Source organism: Apostichopus japonicus, chromosome 17, assembly GCF_037975245.1.
Source record: "Apostichopus japonicus isolate 1M-3 chromosome 17, ASM3797524v1, whole genome shotgun sequence".
Taxonomy (NCBI): Eukaryota; Metazoa; Echinodermata; class Holothuroidea; order Aspidochirotida; family Stichopodidae; genus Apostichopus; species Apostichopus japonicus.
Window position 1 is genome coordinate 19,484,053 of NC_092577.1, and position 27,277 is coordinate 19,511,329.

General features: G+C 41.0%; 2 protein-coding genes and 1 pseudogene across 2 annotated transcripts in view; 2 read left to right on the forward strand and 1 right to left on the reverse strand.

Annotated features, from left to right (window-relative positions):
- Positions 1-27,277, reverse strand: part of LOC139984726 (uncharacterized) — a 226,439-nt gene that overhangs the window by 146,169 nt on the left and 52,993 nt on the right. The gene's annotated exons all lie outside the window — the stretch shown is intronic.
- On the forward strand, positions 587-1,246 carry LOC139954699 (uncharacterized). The gene has a single exon (XM_071954620.1). It carries the CDS (start codon positions 587-589, stop codon positions 1,244-1,246), a length of 660 nt encoding a protein of 219 aa, XP_071810721.1.
- On the forward strand, positions 6,124-9,172 carry LOC139954700 (uncharacterized; annotated as a pseudogene).

The window sequence follows — 27,277 nt, forward strand, 5'->3', positions numbered from 1 at the left end:
ATTATCTTTATAGGCTTTCTCCTTTCTTCACATACAGAGTTATCAAGATGCCGCGTACGTACAAACGTAAAACAGAACGAGCCTCCTATACACAAGAGGACTTACAGAGGGCACTTGCGGCTATCGCTGAAGGTGCCGCTTTAAAGTCAACGCAAAGGCGTATGGTATGTCACCATGGAAGGCTTGCTAAGCCAGGGTCGGTCGTTTTGGGAAGATTCCGGCTAGATATAAATAACACATATGAGGCTGATCTGATCTTGTGGCAAAGATTGAGGATATGGAGAAGGCTTTATTTGGTCTAACGACGAAATATGTCCGACGACTAGCCCATGATTTTCCTAATCAAATGGGGATAAAACATCGCTTCAACACAGACAACAAAATGGCTGGTTAAGATTGGCTGAGCGGCTTCATGTCACGACACCCAGAGCTGGCATCCGTAAACCGGAAGCGATGAACATTGCTAGAGCGGTTGGCTTTAACAGGCCACAAGTTGAGAAGTTTTTTGACGTCTACAGAGGTGTTCTGACAAGCCACGAGTACAGCGCTGCACGGATTTGGAACATGGATGAGACCAGGGTGTCAAATGTTCAGAAGCCTGGGAAAAACCGTCACTGTTATCTGCGCTACCAATGCCGTTGCAATTTACATTCCTCCCATGTTAATTTTCCCCAGAAAGCGCGTGGTGGACACCTTAATGAAAAACGGGCCAGCTGGAGCCATCGGCCATTGCACTGAGAGTGGCTGGACCGATGAAGAGAGCTTCTTGAAATGGCTGCGACATTTCTACGAGATTGTAAAGCCATCTGTTGAAGAGAAACATGCGCTAATCCTAGATGGTCACCATAGCCACAAAACCCTGGCAGCTGTGGAGTTTGCTCGCGCAAATGGGATTGTCATGATAACCCTACCACCCCACTGCACGCACAAAATGCAGCCACTGGACAAGACAATTTTCAAAGCCCTGAAGAATGGCTTCAACGCATCAGCAGACACATGGGTGGTTGCCAAACAGGGAAAGCGTATCAATTGTTATGACATTGCTGAGATATTCGCCTCCGCATACAACAGATCAGCAACCGTCGAGAAGTCAGTGAATGGGATTAGAGTGTGTGGACTCTGGCCATTCAACAACAGAGTCTTCACTTATGAGGACTACATCCCAGCCGCACTAACCGACGAACCCCGAGGACAATCTTCAGAGACCACTTGGGACCGCGGCTGCCGAGACAGAAGTGCCTCCTAACCAAGAAAACGCGCAACAGCCTTCAACCCCTACTGATGAGCTGGAAACAACTCAATGAGCATCCAATTGGATTGAACAACCCGCAAGTGGGTCAAAGGGCTCCTTCTGGACCGAGTGTAACAGTGAAGGCAATTACACTGGGGCGATGAAAGGAGCATCAGGTGGTACGGTGTCAGAGACCGGGACGGGGACCGCGTCAACCACACCCGTTGCCCCTCTCGCGGCACAAAACGAGCGAAATGGGCCGTTTTCCCACACGAGTTGCATGCAATATCCCCTTAACACTCGGCCGGGGTATGCCCAACCTGTAAACAGCGGCTACACCGCTTGTTCGGGCACAATCTGGTCTCATGCCCTTCCAGCCCACACCTCCAACAAGTGCGAGGCTGGCCCGGGTATGCAATGTGGGCCCTGTGCCCATTAGCCCACAAGGTACAGGGGATATCGGACTTGAGTTGTAGTCCCGGTCTTGACACCATTGCATTCAAGGAATTCCGGCTCCTCGTAGCCGCTCACTTTCCCAAAACGCCCCATTGTCCGCACAACAACCTGTTCAGACATGTCCAGAGGGAGATGGCAGACTGTCACCCACACCGAACTGTCATACGGTGTGACCCTCAGCCCCTCAACTCCCTCCAACACATGGACGGGGGCAGCATCAAAACCATTCATACCCCGGAGAGGTTCACGCTGAAGCGCATCAACCTCTCCAGGGACCTTTTAACCAACAAGAGCAGCAATGCAGCTGTATCTCCATCTACAGTATTTCCACCGATGTAAAATGCTATTGAACATTTCTTGAAAAATAAATCAAGGTGATTCGTTCCAAGTGTCTCGCCTGGTTGAGCTATCAGTGGTTTTTCATCGGTATCCATGCAAATCACCAGTTCCAGAACCAGTGGCGGCGCCAGGAATTCTTAATTGGCGAGGCTAAGGGGGGGGGGGGCTGAGCCAATTTTTTGGGTGGCTTACAATATTGAGTGATCGCCGTCCTGGGGGAGGGGTATAAGGGGAGGGGGTGCCCCCTCCCCTTTTGAAATTTCTCCCAATCCTGGAAAGGCCTACATGCAAAATGGTGGCATTTAGCAAGGCTTTTGTCACCATTTTTTATGTAACTTTAGTCAAATTAGAATGGAAGATACCAATTCACAGTTTTCGTATCACTAAAATATTACCTGCTGTGAAAGATCCAATTCCTTTGCTCAATTATTATATCGCGCTCTCTGACACAACTCCTGTTTTAGTCTGTATACATGCTGTTTGTGAAACGCACACGACATTGCCGTATGAGAACAAAATTTCCATTGACCATTGTAGCACTGCGTTATGGCTGACAAAATTTGGGTAGGCTATATTGTTTCAATGAGGTTTTTGTTTGTTTGCCTGTTTCAGTTGGGGGGGGGGGCTAATGGGGGGGCTGACTACTTCAGTGGGGCGGGGGGGGGGAGGGGGGTCTAAAGCCCCCCACCCCCCTTGGCGCCGCCACTGTCCAGAACAAATGAGCCTACAACTATATAGCAAACCATGTCAATATAGCTGCTGCGGTTAATAACATATACTTCCCGTCAACTTTGATGATAATTACCAAATTTGCTCCAATAAACTTTTGTACCAAGTTTCATGTTGATCTAACAATCTAGAGAATAATCAACGCTCTGGGTTTAATACAAGCGAAGCCAGAGTGCGTACAGCGATAGCATTAAACACAGAAGCGTTGATTATTCGTTAGATAACCTAATAGTGGGGCGGATACGTGTCAAAATTTAGTCGAATTGTGGGTTTTGTGGTAAAAGCACCAAAATTGGTGTATATCAAGTTGAAGGCATACTTGATGATTTAAGATATAGTGCCAAGCCGAATTTTCCCTGTTACGTATGTTACAGAGGGAAATTCAAAATGGCCGCCGTCTGAATAGAAATCTCTATTTATTTACCTATCTTTGTGAATGGTCGACATAAAAATATAACCAAAGTGCGTTTTTATATGTTTTCTGACATTGTGAATCCAATGGTGAGTGGAAGCCTCCGATGGAATAAAACGTTACAAATCTGACCAATTACAACCAAGTATGTCGAAGAAGGAAACACCACAACTTCCTGAATCTTACACCAACTTGACGCATGTGACCATGACGAAGAAAATCCTCACTAGCCCTCCTGTGGATGGTACACTCACAAATGATGGGCACCTTATTAAATCTGCCATCAAAGAGGAGAAGAAGTGGCAAAACACTACATATCGGCTTGTAAACAAAGAGGTCCAAACTATTGATGATCCCATCACATGGGCTGCATTCCATTCTGATGCAGAACAACAACCTGACTTTGATGTCACCATCACGTCATTGCTGCCTTTGTTCACATATGATTCCAAGTCTGCGGCTATGATTCGTCACTCAATGGACAAAGTGCCTGTCTTAACACTGGACCAACCATTGTTCACGATTGCCATGCAGATCCAGTGGAACTGGCCGGATGTATATGGGGAGAAGAGGTTCGTAATTCTCCTAGGAGGCTTGCACATTGAGTCGGTCGCATTAACGACTATTGGAGATTTCCTTGATGGCAGTGGTTGGACGCACGCACTAACCCTAGCAGAAGTTGCTACAGCTTGAACAGCTGAATCAATTCTTAAGACGTCACATGTGAAAAGAACGAGGCATGCACACCAAGTTAGTGCCAGTGCATTATCCATATTATTGCACAATGCATATGATGCATACAGTGAAGAAATTGAGCCTATACCTTTTGATGATTGGTGCATTAGACGATCCGAGACTTCCCCACAATTCCAGTACTGCGTAATGCACTGCCAACTTCTCTCTCTATGTCGCTTCCCTAGTAGCGTTGACTCCATGGTTTTTTTCCACTGGATCACACCACTATTCAAGATGGGTACCTATTCACATTCGAGATATGATGCTGTTGCATAAACACCACCCGGACATTGCCAACCAGTTCGCTCAAGGAGGCTTTGTTGTGCGCAAAACCAAACGTCCACTCTCGGCAATAGCCATCGACCATGCCCACGAACAAAACAACAAGGTTGTGAAAGGAAACGGGGGAGCAATTGGTTGATTGGAGAACCCGAGAGCTCTACTGCGCTGGATGGTGGCAGGACCTGAAGTGGCGAGGGTTATTGAGGAATTTGACGTCAATTGCCTCGATTGCAGCCATCATAATGCTAGTTCAAGCAATCTCAAGCACCATGAACATACTGCTGCCGTACAAAGTGCATTTGCTAAGATGGTGGAGGCCCTTGTTCGAGTAATTGACGAAATGGGAAACCCATTCACAGAAGAGAGCTGTGACCTTTTAGTACTTGATACTAGAGACATTGCAGATCCAGCAGTAGCCGAAACTGTTCGTACTATAAAGAAAACAGGCCAGGAACAGTACGAAACTTACATGGCAGAGCGAGTTACACAACGGACAACACCCGTATCTGATCCTATCAGCAGAAACAAACTGCCATTGTTTAGCCGACCACCAAGAAGACTTCAAACAAAATCGAAGCAAATTTTGTCATCACTTAAAAGTGATTGTGCATTGTTTTTACGGCTGTACATTTCCTGTCAAACAAGGGATGGAGACTTACACAATTTCTTCAGACACGAGAATCACGCATACCCACCATCGTTGTCTCAGCTTGGAAAACTCCGGTTTGGGACGAAGGATGATCTTGCAGAATGTCTTGAAGCGTTCTGTACATTGTGTGAAGAACCTCACCAGTCGATGTCATCATATTGGATGGTGCTGCAATAGTCAACATGTTGAAGCCAATCAGTGCCAAAACCTTCCAAGAATATGCCACACAGGTGTTTCTACCTTACATCAAAGCTCAGCTGAGAACAGTGAAAAGAATTGACATCATTTGGGATGCTTACTTAGAAGGGAGTCTCAAGTCCACCACACGAGAAAAGCGAGGAAAGGGTATTCGAAGACGTGTCGCAGCATCAAACACGATCCCAGGAAATTTGCAAGAGTTCTTGCGACTGGCTGATAACAAGACCGAGCTATTCTACTTCTTGACACATGAGGTAAGCTACGATAATGGCATAAGTTTTAATACAATATAATGTTTGTTCACATTCTTCGAAATGTTCATCGACACATTAATAGCGATCACATTATAATATCATCATGGTAACAAGTACAATACAATCATTCACAAATGATGTTTATTATTATTTTGCCTCACTCTGATATCATTATTGGCAGCCAGAACAATCATTAAAGAATTGTATTCATTCTTTTCCTCTTTGTAGGTCGTGGATAATCTTTCTGCGGAGAATGAGGTATATATATTTGCACTATACCTCACCTGGATGTGTCATCCCTTGCTCCATGTACTCATGAACCGATTTTGAGTGGTACCTTGCTTATTTAATCTGGGTCAATGCTACGCTAATGGGCATTTGGGCCATATTTGGGGGCGTCTGGCGGCCCTTAGCAGCATAAAATTTGTCTGGCATAGGCCATTCAGTACTATGTGGCATTCATGCCTTAAGTTGACATTGGTTTCAAGTGGTACCTCGTTCGTTTGGTCAGATGCATTTTTGGGCCCCCTTTAACCGGCCCAGGGGCCACATGCAGCAGAGCGACCACGGCAGACATCCACTTTTGGATATACTGGGTTTTTCCACAAATGTTCCAATACTCAGATATTGCTACCTCGTTCGTTTGATCAAAGTGTACTGGGCTGCCGGTCTATAACAGTGACAGAGGATGCAACACTGATGAACACTTGGAAAGCGGAAGTTCGGAGTCTGAATTTAGTGATGGAAATTTTGACGGAGGTGATGACCTGAGCAGTGGAAATGCTACCGAACAGTCATCTGAACCTCTGTTTCTCTCAGAGCAGCTGCTTTCCTCATAATGTCTGTGTGCATGGCATTCTCTGCATCTCACATCTTCATTGAAAACTTACTACTTGTGATTGGCTTTCTGCTACCTTGTGGACATAAACTTCCAAGTTCATACGATAAGTTTGTGCAACTTTTTAGTGATTCTAATGCACCATTAATTTTGCATAGATTTTGTGATCATTGCCAGACCTACTTAGGGAAGAAGGATGAAATTGTTGCTCAGGAATGTCCTAGTTGTAACAACTCATTAGTTAATACACCAAGAAGCAGCTGTGGCATTTTTATAGACATTTCCCAAGAAAAAATTATGAAAAGTTTTATGCAAGTTGATAGGCTGTATGAGCGTTTGAGCTACCCTGAAGAACGTACAAAAGAAAATGGTGAAAATTATGAAGATGTCTATGATGGAACAGAATATAAGAAAATTGAACGGAATCTGTTTGACTTATCAATCTTATGGAATTGCGATGGCTTACCAATTTTGAAATCATCATCTTTCCAACTTTGGCCTATACAGTGCATTATACTGGAACTACCTCCACTTTTAAGAAATAAATTTTCCTTTTTCAGTGGTCTTTGGTTTGGTTACAAAAAAACCAATCATGGACATTTTTCTGAAGCCTTTTGTTGAATGTTGCACGAAACTTTTCAATGAAGGCTTTCATTGGACTCACCCAGAAACAAGGGCAAATGTTGTCTCGTATGTTAACACTCTTGTCTGCAGTTGTGATGCAGTTGCAAGATGTTCACTTCAGAACATGAGCCAGTTTAATGGATTCTACGGTTGCGGACTATGTGAACAGAAAGCAGAGTCAGTTACAAAGGGTAATGGGACAGTACGGGTTTATCCATTATCCAACCCACCTGCAAATATGAGAAACGACAAAGAGATAGCCCGTCAAGCACAAATTGCTTTGGAAAGTGGCATACCGGAAAAAGGAATTAAAGGTCCATCTGTAACCTCATGCATTCCAATGTTTTCTGTAGGGAGAAGCTTTGTTCCAGATTACATGCACAGTGTCCTTCTTGGAGTAGTGAGATCTATGATGACAATATGGATTGACTCTAGTTATCACCAAAGTTTGTGGTACATTGGGAATCGTACCAGTGACGTCAACAAAAGACTCCTTTCAATACGGCCCCTAAACGAGATCACCAGAACACCACGTTCGTTGAACACACGAAAGTATTGGAAAGCCTCAGAGTACAGAAACTGGTTGTTATGGTATTCTTTACCTGTGTTACAAGGTATATTACCTGCAGCATTTCATGTTGCTCTCTGTATCTGTTTCCATGCTTGTTTCATCTTCTGTGAATAAGCGAAATGTCCAATTGGTAAAGCATTTCTTGGATTCTTTTGTCGAAGATGTTGCTGGATTGTATGGAAAGGAACATTGCTCATTCAATGTACATCAGTTGACACACCTAGCTGTTACTGTTCAAAGATGGGGACCTCTTTGGGCACATTCAGCATTTCCTTTTGAAAACAACAATCAGATTTTCAAGAAACTTATTCATGGCACCCAATCTGTTCAGTTGCAGGTAATTTCATGAAATATTTCAACAGAAGTAATATTCATTAAAACAAATGCACAGTGGGAAATGCACAGTGCTTATGTTGTGACCTTTATGTTGATGTTAGCATTCTCTGCATATTGAATTATACCCCATAGCACAAAGTTTCAGTTTACAATTTATTCATCATCCCAACTCAATATCATGCTATATCATTGTAGTTTTGTATTCTAAACTAAACAATTTTTTGTGCAGCTCTCGTTGACCAAATACCTTGGGCAAGACCAGGGTATAGGAAAGGTAAAATGGAATTTGAAAGTGTATATTGCCCTGTACTAGGTCAAGTTTAAACTGCTTGTTGTTAAGTTTGATCGTAGTCTCATACCACATTTTACTAGCATCAGTATATTATGCACAGTGCATACTCCCAATTCTAAACTACCAATTTTGTCTTTCTACAGGTGGTTGGAGCTCTAGAAATAATGAGAAGGCTAAAACATTTCAGGCAGCACATGGGAGAAGATGGTGACGTGATTGAACTAGCTAACCGAGTTAATGGGAAACTTAATTCTCAAAATCGAGAACCAGTAGGGCCAGAACTCTTCCTATTGGGTAAACCAGTAGTTGAGACTCTCAGCCCTGCTGCATCAGAAGCTGCATTTAGATGTATTGGTCAACCAATGGTCCATAGAGTACCACTGTACAAGAGAGCAGTAGTTAAGAACAAAATGCTGCACAGCAAAGAGTATGAAGAAAATGGAAGCCATTTGCTCAAAAGAAACAATAGCACTGTTTTTTATAATGATGGCCAACATATAAAGATTGGTCAGATGGAAATTTTCCTTAAGCACAATGAGCAAGGCTATGTAATAATTAATTGTTTAAAAGAGGTGAATCCAGGTTTTGTTGACAGGCAAACAAACTACGAAGTTGAACATCTAATTGTAGTTAAGGAAATGGCTAATAAAGTCACTGTGCCACTTAGTGCAATCATTGAAAAGGTTTTGTTCATGGAAGTTGGTGGCAAATTGTACATTGGTAAGCTCCAAATGAATACGAGTACAATCTATAGGTTACAGTTTGCTAAAGCACTGAAATGTGGCTGAAGCTTCTTCTGAACTGAGCTTAGTGTTAAGAGTGAGGATAAGGCTTGAAAGTTATTTGCTGCCTATGGGAATCTGAAATTTCCATGCATTCAATTTGAAGGAACATTTGTTACAATATATAGTTTTCAATTTTCTTGTAAGGGGGGGGGGGATGAATGAAACATGCATAAGTCACAGCTCAAAACTTTCCTGAAGAACCTTCAGTCCAACACCATTAAAATGGTGTGATAAAGTTAGGTGATGAGAAAAGAAGTGTTATATTTTAACTGTACATTTTGTGAGGTTCTGTCTGTACCTGAGCTCATTTTCACACTAGATCAAGAGACTGTTAACTATGCACTGAGTGTATTTGGACTTATTTCATACATGACTTAAAGAGATGGAACCAATATTTTAGAAATTATTCTCAACAGTCAGCAAGGTTAAAGTTTGTCATGTCATGTCATGTCATGGATTTCATATATTAAAAGTTAACAAGTTTCACAGCCATGCATGAATTCATGAATTATCAGTCCTTCCTTTTTCAGCCATTTTTGACAGGTTAAATACTGTAACACATTTCTTTTAATTGACAACTCCTTTAAAGTCAATATAAAATTTTGCAACTCAAGCTTCATGTCTCAAAGTAATTATTATTATGATTGCTGTATGTCTAAAGTGTTATCTGCATATCTGGAGTGACTATAGATCCAGTCATATCTGGCTTTATATGGCCAGATAAAACTTGAAATGCATATCTGGATTGACACTATATCCAGTTATATCTGGCTTTATATGGCCAGATAAAACTTGATCTGCATGTCTGGATTGACACTATATCCAGTTATATCTGGCTTTATATGGCCAGAGAAAACTTTATCTGCATATCTGGATTGACTCTATATCCAGTTTTATATGGCCAAATAAAACTTTATCTGGCCAGATTAAAGCAGATATAAAGCCAGATCTGGGATTTCGGTAAGGGTACATTGTGCTGAAAATTTTGCACGTCAATTTTTTGCCCACCAGGAGCAAATTACCAGACATTGTTGAATCAATATGAAACTTGGTATGAACATGTAACTTGGTACATATAGTCAACAGTTGGTGGCAACTATTTCGAAGGTAATTTGGAGGCCATCAATTACGAGTCTTATCGAAAACATAGGGCCATGGCCCTGGCCACAAAAGACCTTTAGTTGACATTTGATCTTAAATTCATGAACAACCTGAAAGCAACACTTCCACAGTAGTATCGTGACAAATCCTCAACATTGTACCACGAAATCTGTAGGTATGAGCTAAAAATGATATATATGAATCTTGGTTCACAGAGTTTCTTTTAATGCTTGAATTTGAGGTCACCAGATTGAGAACAAATCACAGAATTTTGTTGAACATTGGAGTGATTGTTAATGGTCCGCAGCTACCGAGATATTTCTGATTGTTTTACAGAAAGTGAAAACAAAGGTACAGAAGGCTGTTTTTTCTTCCAAAACTCAATCTGCTTTTAACCTACAACTGAACCATATCTGATTTGAACTTTAATAGTAGGCTGGTGTTTTGTTCAAATTTCTATTAAATATGGTAATTGGTGAGGATGTCAATTTTCTTGTAAGGAAGGACACTAATGCTCATGTGTGATGATGAAATTATCTATGTCAATTGAACTTACTCTTCGTTATCTATGCCAATGATGGTGTAGCTTGCTTCGGCTGAAACTTGTTTTCCTGTTATCAGTGAAGAAATTGGAAAATAGTTGTCATCAGCATTTTTGTTCATGTGTTTATGGTTTACTGGTTTAGATTGTTGAGTTAGCTTTATAATTTGTTGCATTATATTATAGACAGGAGCTGAAAGGCACAATTGAATTTTGATACTGAAATTTGTAGGGTCATTTGACTTGTCATATATACCACAATGGGTGTAAAAAAGTTAATGTGAGAAAATGTAGTTTTTCACCACACTGAAATCACTACAAGATTTTAGACAACTTCTTTTGGGAAAAATATATTGAAAAAATAGTATTTTTCAACAGACTTCAGCATCACTCTGTAATGATGTGGAAATAGTTTATTGGTATGTACATCACATGGGAGTCTACATATTTTGAAGGAAAAAGTTAAAAATTAACCTGGCATGTGGTAGTCTCCAAAAATGTGTCGGGCGGCCATGTAAAAAATTCAAGAAGGGCCTCCTAATTTATTTGTTTTCACTTGGTCTAAACAGAGACAACACAAACTGAAATAAACATCTTTCAAATATTGCCATTTTTATCTTCTATCCCAGAAACTTTTTCATAGATATGTTGAAAATTATTCTAAGTCTGAGGGTCGCAGGCAGAGTGGCTATGATGGCTTTAATTCCATCGTTTTCATTGCGGCCTATTTTTTATACAAACAAATGTTAAAGACAATTTTAAGTTGGAGGGGAGGTAAGGATAGTGGCTACGATGGCTTGGTTTTCATTTCTGCCTATCCTTTTATATTCTTTTCAAGACCGAGGGAAGTAGAAAGTGTGGCTACCAGGGCTCTGATTGCATCTGTCTCATTTCTGCCTATCTTTTAATAAAGAAAAATGTGAGGGGAGTAGAAAGAGTGGCTAGATGGCTCCAATTACAGTCTTCTCATTTCTCCCTATCTTTTGAAACAGAAAAATGCTGAAAATTTTGTTAAATCTCAATGTGTAGGAAGAGTGGCTAGGGTGGGTCCAGTTGCATCTTTCTCATTTAAGGTATCATATTGTACAGGGAACAGTAGAAAATAATTTCAAGTCAGAGGGGAGTAGGGATAGTGGCTACGATTGCATCGTTATCAAGAACATAGCCATTTAAGAATGTAGCCACCTAGCAGCCACTTAGGCCTACGGGGGGCAGGTAAATTGTGGCGGGGTGTTAATGCAACTAGGCCCAGCTGGAGCCTTTATTACATATATTTCAGCTGGTAGGTATTTATTTTCCTCATGCTGAAATATGACGAAAATGAAGGTGTTCAGACTATGTATTGTTCCTAACTTCGCATTACTCTTACTGTAATATATTACTTACGAGTAAAACTAGCGTAGGCCTATTAGTAGTAGTATTACTAGATGGACCCTTCATAGTTTAGAAACAGAATTTGAGAGGATTTTGAGATATAAGTACGTGCAACTGGGGCCATCGTAGTCAGTCTGTCTGTTCCCCTCACGCTTAGAATAATTTGAAACATATGTATGAAAAAGTTTCTGGGATACAAGAAAAAATGTCAATATTTGAAAGAGTCTGTATTAAATGTATACAGGGGATATTCCCGAGTTACAGGGTATTATGCAACTTCTCTGTAATAATATCGTGACGACCTTCGGAATCTGTGGTAAATCTTTATTGCTCCCCTATCAAGCTTCAATTTAGGGTCCTAGTAGTATGGTTTGCTTGTTATAGAAGGGAGTCAACATTCTTCATTTTATCAAAGTTAATGTATCTGTTTAGACCAAGTGAAAAACATATTTAGGAGGCCCTTCTTTAATTGACTGTCTGACACATTTTTGGCGACTACCACATGCCAGGTTAAATCTGAAATCTGTTGAAAAATACTATTTTTGTAATTATTTTTTCAAAAGAAGTTTTTGAAGTATTGTTGCGATTTCAGTGTGATGAGAAACTAAATTTTCTTACACAAACTTCTTTCCACTCATTGTAGTATATATGACTATAATGAAAGAGCCTTATGTAGTTTTGTACTCTGTATTCCTGAGAATCTGTAAGTGTTAATTAAAAACCTAATGAGCCATAAGAATGAGTGTTATAAGCATATCTTATCTTCATTAAATATTTGGAAATGTGCTGCATGCTGTTATCTTATTAATTAGTCCTGGGAAAGTTTCATTGTATGCATGTGATCAATTATGACTAAAAAGGTGCGAAGACTGCTGGCTTAGCTTATCAGAATTGGTGGTCAGTAGCTGGGCATGGGTTCTGTTTAAAAAGGGATGTAGTCAGTGGCAGTAGCTAGATCCCAGTTGTAAGTTGTCAGCTACCATTTATTTTGCTACTCACTCAGTGAAAAAATTATTTAAAAAATAGTATTTTTCAACAGATTTAAGCATCACTCTGTAAGGCTGTGGAAATAGTTTATTAGTATGTACATAACATGGGAGTCTATTTATTTTGAAGGAAAAAGTGAAAATTTAACTTCATTAGTTGTGTCAGCTGTTAGTAATTATTCATTCAGTTTTTCTTGACCTTGTTGTTATTTAGCCTTTTGAGTCAGTGTCTTGCATTAATAAATAGAAGCCAACTTTAATAGCTGTGTTTTGTGACTTATTTTGGAGCTACAATGTTATACTTTGAACAGTCAACTTTTCCGTGAAAGTTTCCTCAATTTTCAGTAGAACAGTCTCGTTAAACTTTGTACAATTTGGCAGTAAAGCTACAGTATAACGAAATACTATGTGCCCATTTTGGACATTACAAATATACTGCAAAGAGTTTTCCCATCACTATGGTCTCTGATGCTCCATTGCAGGAATAAATTGTTTGCACAACAATTGCATGTCTAATTGTAACGTATTCATACTAATACATTCTTTTTCTTTACAGGTGTCGTCTGTTGTCTCTACATCTCAAACCTACATCCAATTCATAAGGTATAGTATAATTAAGTTTGAATAAAGTTTGATTTTAACTCAAATCAGAAAAAGTTTACTTTTAATTTCTTTAAAAGTTTCTGTATTGCTCAAGTTTCTTTAGCTTTAAAGTTTCATTTTAACTGAGTTGTGTCACTTTTCAATCTACCTTTTGTTCGATTGCAATAGTTTTGACATACACCATACAAATTTTCATAGCAACAGCAACAATATATAGTTTTCCATAGCCAAAATGAATATCACAAACATATCATTTTGTACAATCAGATTAATAATACTTAATAACAATAACTCATTACACTTAGCTTGTACACATGTTTTTCATAGCCCAAACTTATTTCCAAAACAGCTATATTACATATAATCTAAACAAAAATGTCCAAATAATTAATATAAAACATAATGCCCCGCAAATCTAGGAGGTCACGTGCAGGAAGGTTGAACCCAAAAACCCTATTACAACATCTACACAATTGTCTGACACCAACATCTCATGAAGTTCCTACTCTAGATATTTTTTTTTACATACATAGTCATAGATACATTTCATCAGGGAGACATGCAGTTCTCAGAGTACACAGCTGGAAGACAATTTTCTTGCAATGCTCTTATTGCTCTTGTTTTAATCAACATATATGAAGTCATAACTACCTCTCATATTGATAGAATCTTACAAGAAGGTGACAAATTATTAACAGAAAGATTAATACTCACGAATCACCTTGAAATTTCGCAATATTTAACTACAGATGATTTTCCATCTCAAGGGATAATGTAAAATTTTTCACAAGTATATATGGCAAGTTTTCAAATGATGATTCATGGTCTAAATCTATTTTGGAACCAATTGATATTATTCTTCAACATGCACTGTGTGTATCTGATACTAATGTTATGGTTCTTGGAGAATATATCATAGCAATATTTAAACAATCAAATGATAAATATGGAGTATTTGATTCACACAGTAAAAATAATCATGGATTGCTTGCTGAAAATGCCAGTGCTGTTCTCCTTTACTTTAGTAATATACAAAATCTCATCTCTCATTTACGCAATTTAGGTCAATCCTTATCTCTGTGTGCTTCAACCAATTTCAATACAATCAGTCATGCATACTTCTTTAGGATCAATTGACATGTTTGGCTTTAAGTCATTATCATCATGTTATTTTCAATACAGCATTTGAGAAAACATAACCATCAACAACTGTATAAATGCAGGACGCAGGCTTTAACTAAAAATAAAATTCCATCAGCAAAATTGAAAGCCAGGAGATTTGCAAACAAAAGTAAATGTAAATCTAATTGTTCACGACAGGTACCCAAGTCTGAGCACTGTGAGAATATTGTTAACAAAAATAGACTTCACATACAATATTGATGTACCATTAGAGGCCAAAAGACCTCACATGAAGGTCAACTACAAAATTCAAAGCGTCGGAAATCATGCAATAAGAAAAGTAGAAGCTTTATACAACTTTGAGATAACACCACAAATAATAGCAAAGTAAATACAAAAAAAATTGGTTGCGTACAGTGGTTCGTACAGTACATACACAGCCAGGCAGTTGGCTTTCGTGGAGTGCAGACGTGTTTTTCGCTCTCGCTCTACATCTGATAACTGTTTTTTCACTGTACTGTGCTATACTTCCCGCCAGGCGGGTGTGCGCCAGTTCGTATATCGTATATCGTTATCGTATATAGTCATCGTATATTGTATTTTATCCAACCTATCTTTAGTTTGTTTTGTTACTCCTCTGTGGCCCAGCCACCTTCGGTATCATGGCATCGCGCCGTGATTCCAAAATTGTTAAGTTAACCTTCACCGGTGAACAAGCTGTTCCACCGGTGCAAGTTTGTAGTATTTTAAAGAGTAAGGGTGTTGTTGTGCCTGGAGAGGTTGATGCGTTGCAAGCTCTCCAGGGTCGTAATACTTATGATGTACGTTTTACAAGTGACGTGACCCGGCAGAAGGGTGTCGCGTTGCTGAGTGGGGTTGAAGGTTTGACAGTTACTCCGTACGAGCGTTCCGTATGGGTAACTGTCATCCACGTAGGACTAGAGGTGCGTCAGGAACTTGTCGCAACTGTTTTAGGTCGGTTTGGGGCTGTCAAGGGCATCAAAATGTGCTCGTACGCACAGGCCCCTGGGGTGTTGAACGGGCACCGACAGGTTCGGATCGACCTCAAGCAGGACATTCCCTCCTTCCTTTTTATTGCCGGACATAAAGCTCACGTGCGATACCCCGGTCAGCCCCGTACCTGCTTCAGGTGTGGGGAGACCGGGCACGAAGCCAAGGGCTGCCCAAACAAAAAGTGTGGGCGCTGCCTTCGTCTTGGGCATGATACCTCTGCTTGCCCAAGCGAAGTTGTGTGCTCACTCTGTGGGAAGGAGGGGCATGTTTTTCGCGCTTGTCCCTCCTCTTATGTCTTTATGACAAAGAGTGGGGGTCAATCAAAGGCGCCAAGTTCTGGCGCACCTACTGCCTCGGAGGAAGCTCCACGCAAAGAGGGGGGGCCGGATGCACCTAGTTCACCCTCCCTTGAAGTTGCAGACCCCAACCCCGTGCCCGCACCGAGAAAGTCTCCACCAGCTTCCCCTATCAACTCGTCCAGTTCCGTCCCCAGCCCGCCGCCGGTGTCGCCAGATCTGGAGACTCTGTCCGACGGCGACTCCGGGGACTCGGTGGTCATCGGAGGCTCTGTCTGACAGCGACTCCGGGGGTCGGTGATCGTCGAGCCAAAACGTGCCACTGGGACGAGCTGGTACGACGAGATGGGGGAACCCTCTCTAAAAAGGTCGGCCTCAAGCGACGACTCGGACGACGATATGTCGTCTAGAGCGCGCTTGAAGCTTACAGAATCGTCGTCGGCGTAGTTTTGCCCCATTGCCCTCTCATGGCCCATACATTCTCAGTTGCCACTTTCAACGTGAATGGCATGAGGGATCATCGCAAGCGCAGTCGCATTTTCCAATATTGTAAATCAATGGAGGTCGACTGCGTTTGCCTGCAAGAAACACATATTTTGGAAGAAGATGTCCCTCTATGGGCTTATGAGTGGGGTGGTGAGCTGCATGCTTCGTTTGGTTCGTCTTCATCCTGTGGCACTGTCATCCTTCTGTCAGCTCGTCAGGCGGGTTGTGCCACTAGGGTGGAGACGGATCACGAGGGCCGATTGGTTTGCATTCTATTCAAGTATCCACAGGGTAACATCGCCATTTGCAATGTGTATGCTCCCAATCGGCCTTCTGCTAGACGAGATTTTTTTAACACGCTGCCTTCCTTTGTTCCTGGTAGTGCGCCGTGTGTCATGGCCGGAGACTTTAACTGTGTCCCAGACTCGGGTCTTGACAGACTCGGAACTTCTGTGTCTGCAAGTCCCGACGCTGGGATCACAGAATTGGACAGATTCACTTCGGCACACCTTTTAGCCGATGTCTGGAGGCATATGCACCCGTGTAGTACGGTGTATACGTGGGTGAGGCCTAACGGAGAAGATGCCTCCAGGATAGATCGAGTGTATGCGCCCGTAAGTTTTACATTTTCGGGTTGCGAGACGCTCAGCTGTCCGCTCTCTGACCATGACACTGTAGTAGCACGTTTTGTTTTGCCTTCCATTTTCCCGATCGGGCGGGGCCTATGGAAGCTTAACTGTCTGATTCTTGGCGAGGCAGAGTTCCGCCAGGGTTTCGAGACCAGGTACAAAGGATGGCAAACATTGAAGCCGGCCTTTGCTTCTACATCCCAATGGTGGGATGAGGTCAAGTTGCGCATCAAACGCTACGCAATTCAGTATTGCGTGACCCGCGCACGGCGTCGAAGAGAAAAATTCTCGAAGCTGTGCGCGGAGGTGAAGTTTGGCGACCCTTTGGCTGTCATCGCTTTGCAGACTTATCTCGATGAAAAGTACCACGGTGCCCGCGTCAGGGCCCGTGTCGAAGCGGTGGAAGCCGAGGAGCGCCCTTCACTGAGGTTTTACCAGTCCGTTAGCTCATCGGCAGGTGACAGACGCGTCCCGTCTGTACGCGCTACTGATGGGACCGTGGTTAGTGACCCTCACGGCATTGTCCGCGTATATAAAGAGTACTATTCGAGTTTGTTTACGCGTGGCAATGTCGACTTGTCGGCACAGGCCGATTTATTGAGGGGAATCTCAAAAACCGTTCCCCACGATGTCAATGATATTTTGGGGGGCGAAATAACCACTGTTGAGCTTTGGAAGGCGCTTTCGAAGATGAAGAATGGCAAGTCCCCGGGTTCGGACGGGCTTCCGAGGGAGTTCTACCGAACCTTCTGGGCAATAATAGGACCCGACATCAGAGCCGTCTTCGAAGACGCCTTCCAAAACGGACTGTTAAACGAAAGTCAACGTCTGGGCATGATTACTTTGCTGCCAAAGTCTGGGGACCCCTTGGATCCCCATACCAAGCGTCCGATCACCTTGTTAAATGTGGACTACAAGTTGCTGGCTAAGGCCTTGTGCAACCGCCTTGCACTGGCTATGCCGCATCTTGTTGGTGATCTCCAGACTTGTGCAGTGAAGGGTCATTGCATCCAGCAGAACTTGTGGTTGATGCGCGACTTGACCGACTTTGTTATTGAGCGTGATCTGCCATGTGCATTGGTGTCTCTGGACCAGCAGAAGGCCTTTGACATGGTGGATCGCGGTTTTTTAATGAATGTATTGGAGACGTTTCAGTTGCACCCAAATTTTCGTAAATGGATTTCTGTTTTGTATGAAGAAAGTTTCAGTTCTGTTATCGTAAATGGGTTTTGTTCGGAGGTTTTTAACGTAGAGAGAGGGGGGTGCGCCAGGGGTGCCCTCTGTCTCCATTACTTTATGTTTTGTTTAGCGAGTCCCTCTCTCGTCTTTTGGAAAGGGACTCCAAACTTGTTCCATTCGTTGTGCCAGGGGGTGCCAAAGTGAAATGCGCTCAATATGCAGATGACGTGACATGTATTGTTTCGAGTCTCGGCTCCTTTCGCGCACTCTCGCAGGATCTATCTATTTTTGAGAGAGCTACCGGGGCGAAGTTGAATCCAGAAAAGACAAAGGGCCTTCGTCTTGGTAGCTGGAGATACAGAAACTTACCATTCGGTGCGTCGTGGTCGGATCAGAATATCCAAATTAATGGTATATGGTTCGGCTACGATGCACCTTGTGATGTCACCTGGAACGAGAGGGCTGAGGTATTTCAGAGCAGACTCGAAACCTTTGGCACCCGCTGGCTTTCGATCTTGGGGAAAGTCACTGTTATTAATCGTTTCGTTTCGCCCATCTTGTGGTACCCTGGCGCGGTGTATCCTATTCCGCGTCGCGTCCTGGTACGGTTGGAGAGGGCGATTTTTTCATTCATATGGTCCGGTGGTACAGAGCTTGTCAAGAGGGCGGTATTGTACCAAAAACTGGAGAAGGGGGGACTAGGGGTGGTTCATCTGGGAAGTAAATTGACCTTTTTGTTATTTAAGCAGTTGTTTGTAGCGGTAACTGACCCAGGGTTGCCTTGTTCATATTTTGTACGTTTTTGGGGCGGTTTGCACCTGCGTCGATGGGTCCCGGCGCTGTTTAGCAACAGAGAACCGCATAGTAGTACTCCAAACAGGGCGGTGCGTGTCATCTGCTCCGCGCTGATTGAGTTGCCCCCTGTTGACCTGTCACAGCCGGCCCTCGTTCACAGTTCGTTGAGGGATAAGGCCTTGAATGCAACTTTTGTCGAGGGACGTCATTCTGCAGAAGTATGGCGTTCGGTGCATTCAAGGCTGAATGGTTGCAGGCTCCGTGATCTTGCATGGAGAGTTGCACACGGTGCCTTGGTGACCAACCTAAAAAGATATCATTGGCGATTGGGTGATGGACTGTGCCCTAGGACCGGCTGTGACAGCTTAGAGAGTACTGCTCATGTTTTTTGGCATTGTTACTTTGTAGTCAACTTATGGGAGTGGTTCCAGACCTGGACCGACCGTGTTACGGGAGACCGTTCATGGTCGGTAGGGCAGGGCTTTATTTTATATGGGGTAGATCCTCCAGTTTGTTCGGTAGCTGTGTTGCACCGCATCATTTTTGTTTGCTCTATTGTAAAAAAACATGTTTGGCGGAATAGATGTAATTTGATTTTTAGGGGGAAATTTGCCAGTTGGCAGGCAGTCCTGGAGGCGGTGAAGTCTGACATTCGCCTTCAGATTGAAGGCGATTTTCGCCGTTTATCTGGGGCTGCCTTTTTTGGACGCTGGTGTGCTGGGGAGGGGTTTTTCGTTTCGCTGCGTGCGGGTCGTCCTTCTGTACGTTTTTGAATGTTTGAGTGGGGAGGGGGTTGGGCGTTTTGTCTCTGCAGGTCGGCGGGCGTATGTTTTTTTTGGCTCGCTAGACCTTAGTTTCGTTTGTCAGAATGGGATGGTTCGGTAGTGCCGTTTGGCCGTGACGTTTTGTATCCCGCATGGCGGGTCACGTAAAAAGCACATACACTGTGCAGGGTGTATATTTACGGAGTGCCATAAGTGCCAGAAGACTATGTTTAAACCTAACACTTATATACACACTGTACATATACAATTGGTTGAATTACAAGACTTTACTATCAAATGAATTTCAACCAGTACATACATGTATGTACAGTGTGTAAAGTACATACACTGTATGTAAAGTGTGTATATTAGTCTTAGGTTTAAGCATAGTCTTCTGGCACTCATGGCACTCCGTACATATAAATGAAATTAAAAACTGCACAGTATTGAATTGAATGACCTTCAAGTACAGTACAATACCCAGGCTCAAAACACATGGAACATCAAAACAGGCAAGAACGTTTTATGTAAAAATCCCAAACTGTGACGATTTTTCATTTCAAAATAAGGCAAGACACCCTCCTGAATTTGTTTGTACAAAGAGGGTAGTACTATATCTCTTGCAGAAAAAAATAGTACAATAGTACAATAGTACAAAACAATAGTACAACAATACAACAATACACAATACACAATACACAATACAACAAACAACAATACAACAACAATACAAAACAATAGTACAATAGTACAAAACAATAGTACAAAAAGTACAGTACAATACCCAGGCTCAAAACACATGGAACATCAAAACAGGCAAGAACGTTTTATGTAAAAATCCCAAACTGACGATTTTTCATTTCAAAATAAGGCAAGACACCCTCCTGAATTTCTTTGTACAAAGAGGGTAGTACTATATCTCTTCCAGAAAAAAATATCAGATTTTTTCAACATGACGCGTTTTGGAGTTATTGGCCGTCAAAGACGACCTCTTTTGTACATCGGAGCAGCTTAACAACTTCATAAATTAATATTGAGAACAGCTACAACTCTGAAATTTGTTTAGGTGTAAGAACTTTATACTTAAAATGAAAGTATAAAACCCTGACAGCTCTAACATGGTTACTTTGGTAATAAATTGGCATCAAAACCCCTACCTCATGCTGAATCGCAGCATGAAATAGCAACTTTAGAGTTGCACAACTTGCAAACATATGATAGGAAAGCATTGTAATCATTATTTTGTAATGTTTGTACTAGAACAAAATAACCTGTGAAAGAATCAAGTACCCTGAAGCAATGGTTTAGGAGGAATTCATCACTAAAAATAGCACCTTTTTTAGTGAAAATTCCAAAAATGTAACATTTTGACACTTTTAAGTTGACCTAACTCCACAAGACAATATTTTTGTACCCTAATATTTTATTTTCCTGTTCTATGGGGTAGAATCTATAGGCATCTGTGATAGAAAGGTAGTAGAATGTTTAATTGCTGAGAAATGAGACCTCAAAAGTCAAGAAAATGCCAAAATGCCATGGTGGCGACAAATTGCGGAATTTCAAGGTGTGATAAATCGGCTACTTGTAAAGCAATGCAACTGAAATGTTCAGAATATGCTAATTTCATTATGGTCCAATCATACACAAAATTTGGGATTTTTTGGATAGGGTGCAGCAACAGCCATACGTGATTTGACATGGAATGACCCATATTGTACCTACAGGTTTACCGTATAGTTTGTACCCAATGTGACATAAACCTACATGAATGACCAGTTTTCAATTATTTTTTCTACCTGTAGCTGATTTAAAATGAGCTTGTGCAACATCACTTAAATACCTAATGACATAATGTGTTGTCCTATCTAACACTTACACACTACTAGTTTGTACCAAATAATCTATGTGTTATATCATGCTTACAAAATATTGGAAAGACAAACTATTGGAAGACCTAACGATAGGGCTCATTTACGATTCAAGACCAGCGTAAATTCAAGTTTGATACTAACAAAGTGTCCTTCGCGTACAGTATAAACATGTTTATAAGAACACATATTGTATATAGGCTATCTGACTGATTTGAAATTGGTGGCACCACTAATATGAGATTATGCCATGTACTATATAAATGCTTCTTATGTACTATATAAATTCTTGTTTAAGTATAGCTTCATACCAAATATTATGCAGATCATGTGCATGGGGTCATGCCAAATTAAATTGAAATTTTACATTAAGCCCCACATTCAAGAGAACAGCTGCACATATCTACTACCCCTGACCAACATGTATACATTTACTGCAATACAACATATATAAGCATATATTATTACCATCACAAAACTGTTCGTCAAATACTGTGAATAATTGAAAAAGCTCAACTTACATACACGTGCTGTTGTATTTGAGACAAATTAAACTCACCAATAAAGTCATCAATAAAATGGACTGAAAATCCCTATTTATCAATTCTGTTAGCACAGTAGTGAATAGCCTCTTTTAATGGCCCCAAACTTCTCTTAACACGAGATCTTAGTTAGAAAAATATCATAAAATGATAATGCTTTTGCAATAAATATGACAAATGTGATGAAAGGTAAACGACCTACACATTCACGTAAGTGTATTTAAAGGGTCAAGTGACACGTAGACTTGACTTTACATAATATTAAAGTTAACAATTCTTACATTACGAAAAACCCAACACCGCGATTTTGTTCCGTCTCCAAAGGGGTAGAAATCGGTAAAAAAGTACTATTACGTAATAGATTCAGTCACGTCACGGGGGGAGCGCAGAAGAGTGCAAATTGTATATGTTCAGCGCAGTGCATTGGGTATGCAGAAATCTCAAAATTATCGAAAATATTACCTTTTTCAGCAGTGTGTTACAAGAAAGTTAAGATTTGGATTCAGATGAAAAATCACAAATTGTGATACATAAGACTTCGAACAAAACATATAATGACTTATTTTTTCATAAATTTCTTGCATTTTCTTCCTTTCAAGCAACATAAACTCGGCAAAAATCGGCTACATTGACTCGTTCAGGGAAAGTGGAAAACAAATGACGTCATTTGTTTACCAAGTCGAAAGTGCATGGTATCGTCGCATGGAACTGCTTATTGCTACCACACACAGTTTCTATACACGCACTGTAGTACGCATATACACAGCACAGCATACACAGCATAGCTTATACATATCGCCAAATGGCTGCCGGTGGCATTGGCACACAGTATTGAGATAGCAATACCGAAGAAGGCAGGGAAATGGAGGACATGGTCGACGATCGTGGGGAAGTTTTTCCCTACATGTTCGAACCGGAGACCAGCGAAGAGGAAGCGGGATCGGACAGCGATGTCGAAATTGATCGTCTTGACGGAACACAATGGTAACGTTACGCCTAGCGTATTATACTGTATAGGTTACTTGTGTCACTAGTTAGGCCTACAACCGATAAATGTTTCCTAACTTTGCTTATACTCTTAGCTGGCCAATTTGTTCATGGGGCAGCAAAATTAACATGAGAGTGCGGTCAAGTTAAGTTAAGGAAGTTACTATTTTCCTTAAAAGTTGTTGCAGCACATGCCCCAGGAACATGTCACACAGACATATTTCATTTGGTTAGTAGATTGAAGGAGCCGATTGGAAGAGTGCACAACAAATAGCAGTTGTAGTGGCAAATTAGTGAAGCAAGGGACTGTAGATGCTGCAGGGAAATAGAAAAAGTAAGGAATGTGATGGATGAAGAAGGTGCTGCATGCATCACCTTACACACAGGTTTTGAAGCTGTGTGCCTGAACCCATGGGTGCTACAGACAGCATACTACGTGTACCGCCAACAGTATGGTGGCCGTGCACAGGAAAATAGCATCCATGAGTAAGTAGAGAATACATTATATTTGTTCTATACCTTTATTGATTGCTCTGACCTGCTGTTGAATGATGTAACAATACAGAGGGTGTGCTTGTATTCATAGTTTAGTATTGTTGTGGAGGGAATTACATTAACATATAGATTAGATGAAGAAAATGTGTGCACCATGTTGAAAACCTACTTCTGATTAGGACATTTTGTGCAAAAACAACATGTGTGTCTTCATCTTTCATAGCTGATTTTCATATGATTATTTTACAGGAAATACAGACACACAGCATACAGACAACTTGTACGGATGTGCTGGCAATTTTTAGGGAAAGAGGTTCTTGTTGTTCTCCCATCCTGTGCGGTAAGGAGGATTCGAGCAGCTTTTCCTTCTCAACAGTATGAAGGGTTTAAATTACCAAGACTGTGAGAATGTGGACTTTGTATGCCAAGTGAAACTGTCATTTCTGCAAAGTTTAATGAAACAGGGTCCAGTCCTGTCTGTTTTGGAATTCCACCATACAGTTTTCTGCTTCATGGTATTAACTACAATCTTGGATGAATTTTTACATGTTCAAGTTTTGGGAAGTACATAACAGTAATAAATAATAAATACTCAAGTCAATTTTTTCTATGTATTCTCTCTTGTAAGCGAAGCTGTCACTTCTAGTAGCCTGCACACAAAATCTGCATGATTGAAATCTCAAATATACTAGGTTAAAATACAATAGTTTGAATAAAGTAGCCTAAACCACTATGTCAATGGGATCTACAGAGCGTAGGCTTCCATTTTAATAAAATTTAATGACAATCAATGTTTTTCATTAATCCATGGAATATCAAGGTACAATGGGAAAAAAAGAACATTTTATCCCATGCGGGGAACAAACAGCAAATTTCTGTCAATTCATTTCGAGAAAAAACCAAAATTGGCAACATGTTTGGAACACCAAATTCGCATACAAATATTAAGTCAGCATGAAATTGATAATGTAAGTAAAACTTTAATGTAAGACTTTAGCAACTTCCCTAAAGGCTGGTAGCGACCTGTTAATTATCACTGCTCTGCAGCTGTGCCATACATCATGTGAACAGACGATTCACAGAGTCCATTGCTCTCAATTACAATGAAACAAAATTAGAAATTGGGAGGCCATCAACCACTTCAGCAAAGCTTTTGAAATCTGCTTCGGTGTTGTTTTATGGCATCCTCATTGTTCGGATGAACATAGGAGCTTGCAAGTGGTGGTGGCTCTTTTCTGACAGGAACAGGACACTCCTCTCCCAGAATTCCACTTCTGCAGAAGTTGTGCAAGCAGTCAAACAGTTCCATACGTAATCTGTACAATAGTAAAGATATGAAGAATAATATTATAATATAATAATAGTTCATGAAAACATACCATTTAGATAGAGGCATTCCAATCACTCCATTTTGGTCAATAGTCATGGCACAATGCACAGTTGTCAGTCAAGTCTTTGGATGCCCAACTAACGCGACAGCTGATACACCTCGATTGGTGTGGATACATGGGTCAGCTTTTACCTGACAACTTGTGCCTGAACAATTTCAATATATTTTTTAATGATTACAACAAAACCCCTACACCTGTTTGTGCACCTAATATTATGGATCATGTAATCTTTAGCAGGATGTGTGGTCATTGTCTCAGTAGCTTAACCACCGTTTATTTAGTGAAGTAAACATGTGGACAGAGTAACATCCTGTCCCATCCCCTTGTAATCCATGGTAAAAGAGTTTATAAGATGCAACTTTCACCATTTGTATTCAGTAGCAGATATCCAGCCAAGTGAAGATGTAATATACTCTGTTAAATCCAACTACTTCTTTGTGCCTTTATTTCTTGTTCACATACCGCTGTGACAACTCTACCAGATACAGTTTGTATACGCTTATTGAAGTAAGGACTGATGGCCTCACCACACATTCCAGACTGCTCCAGTGTTGGTGTTAAAATTAATAATGGTCCTCTTTCCAGAAAGTGATAGCACCAATTAATTTTCCAGACTAATCTACTATCAATCTTGAAATTTCCTTCAAGGGTCATCTTTGTCATGTTCAGATTCATCAGATGAGTGAACTGATGGAGTGTAGTCCGGACTACCTGGCGGTTTTTTGGTGTATCTCGATGAGGATGCCACAGCAGCAGACGGACCATCATCGCCACTGTGAGATGGCCCTGGTTGCTTTCATGTTCTTGTCGCTGTTGGTCCAGTCAGCAACTACAATGTAATCTCCCTTCTCTCAGTAACTATAGATGTAGCCTATATATTTTCCTGTCAAGCCATCAGGTACAGCCTCCTCAACCACTCTCGTCAGGCAGGCGGATATGATGGATAAAAGACAATGTATGTTATCCCCTAGTCAGCCTGCCCCGATGGAGTATTTTTTCCCCCAGGACGAACGTGGGCATCGGCCAATCAAATCCCTGGATTCCAAACATGTGACGCTTTTTCCAAACACATGTACTGAATCTTTTTTCCTAGTTTTGACCCCAGATTATGAACGACAATCGTGCAATTTCATAGAAACTGTATCCTTAACCCACTTTCTAAACCCTAACTCTGATTTCAAACGAATTTGTAAATTCCTGAAAAACCTGAAACCCACGTTCGTCCTGGAAAAAAAAAACGCGCCCCGATGTGCAATTTTAATTGCTATTTTGCTTTCAACGAGTAACATTTTGGCCCATGTACTCACTTCTGCTATAGAATACTCTATAGATGTATGAAATTTTTCCATTCTTCCTCTATTACCCTGAATCCAGACTGTCTATCAATACTAAGGTAACACTGCCACTTTCCTTGTGAATCAGCATATTTCAACACCTCCTTAACAAATGCTGGAGTCCACGTAAGTCTCTTCAGGAAGAGAGAACAAAGCACATAAGTTTAATATGTAATGAGTGAGGTGGTAAGTCATGACTGTTACTTAATGAGTGAAGTGGTAAGTCATGACTGTTACATTATTATTCATCCAACAATGAGGTTGATTCAAGATCAGAAAAGAATAGAAACAAATATTGGAGAAATACTATGGCTCTCATATATGTTTCATGGTGATCCACCTGAGTATACATTACATCCCTGCACCATGCTGCTGCAAATCTTCCAATATCACAATGGATATGTTCCATTGATACAACTACATGTGAGGGTGTTCATGTAATAATTTGCTACAGACAATGTTACCATGTGTTATGTGCACCATTTGGCATATTCTTTCATATGGTGAGATGCAAAATAGACTATTTTGAGGGATTTTTTAAGGAACAACAAACAAAGTGCATAGCCTTTTTGTTTTAATATAAAGCATTAACCAAGGACTCTTGAAATTTATTCCACTCATTCTACACTTTGAGAAATATACCAAAGTCTTCAAATATGAATTTGTTGCAGATTTTACAAGTAGTATTCGAAAAACTTCAATATTACTTCCTAGTTACTATACATGTACATTAATGGTCATTGAATACATTGCAACTATCTCCTCTCATTTGCACTGTACCTAAATTCTAGTCCACCGACGTCACATAAGCATGGGCGGACTGACCCATAGGCTAAATAAAGCTATATTGTAATATTATGACGAGCCCGGCTCCTCCAACATGTAATATTATATCGGGACTCGCGATAGAAAGGTGCTGACTGGGTTATCTTGATGCCGTATTTTATGCTTCTTCAGGAGACGTCTCGAACGGAAGATAGAAGAAAACAATGAGTTCTCAGAAAAACAAGTTGACAAGATCGGATTTGATTAGTCATTC

Coding starts and splice junctions, on each gene's coding strand:
- LOC139954699 (XM_071954620.1), top strand. CDS start 587: ATGTTCAGAAGCCTGGGAAAAACCGTCACTGTTATCTGCGCTACCAAT.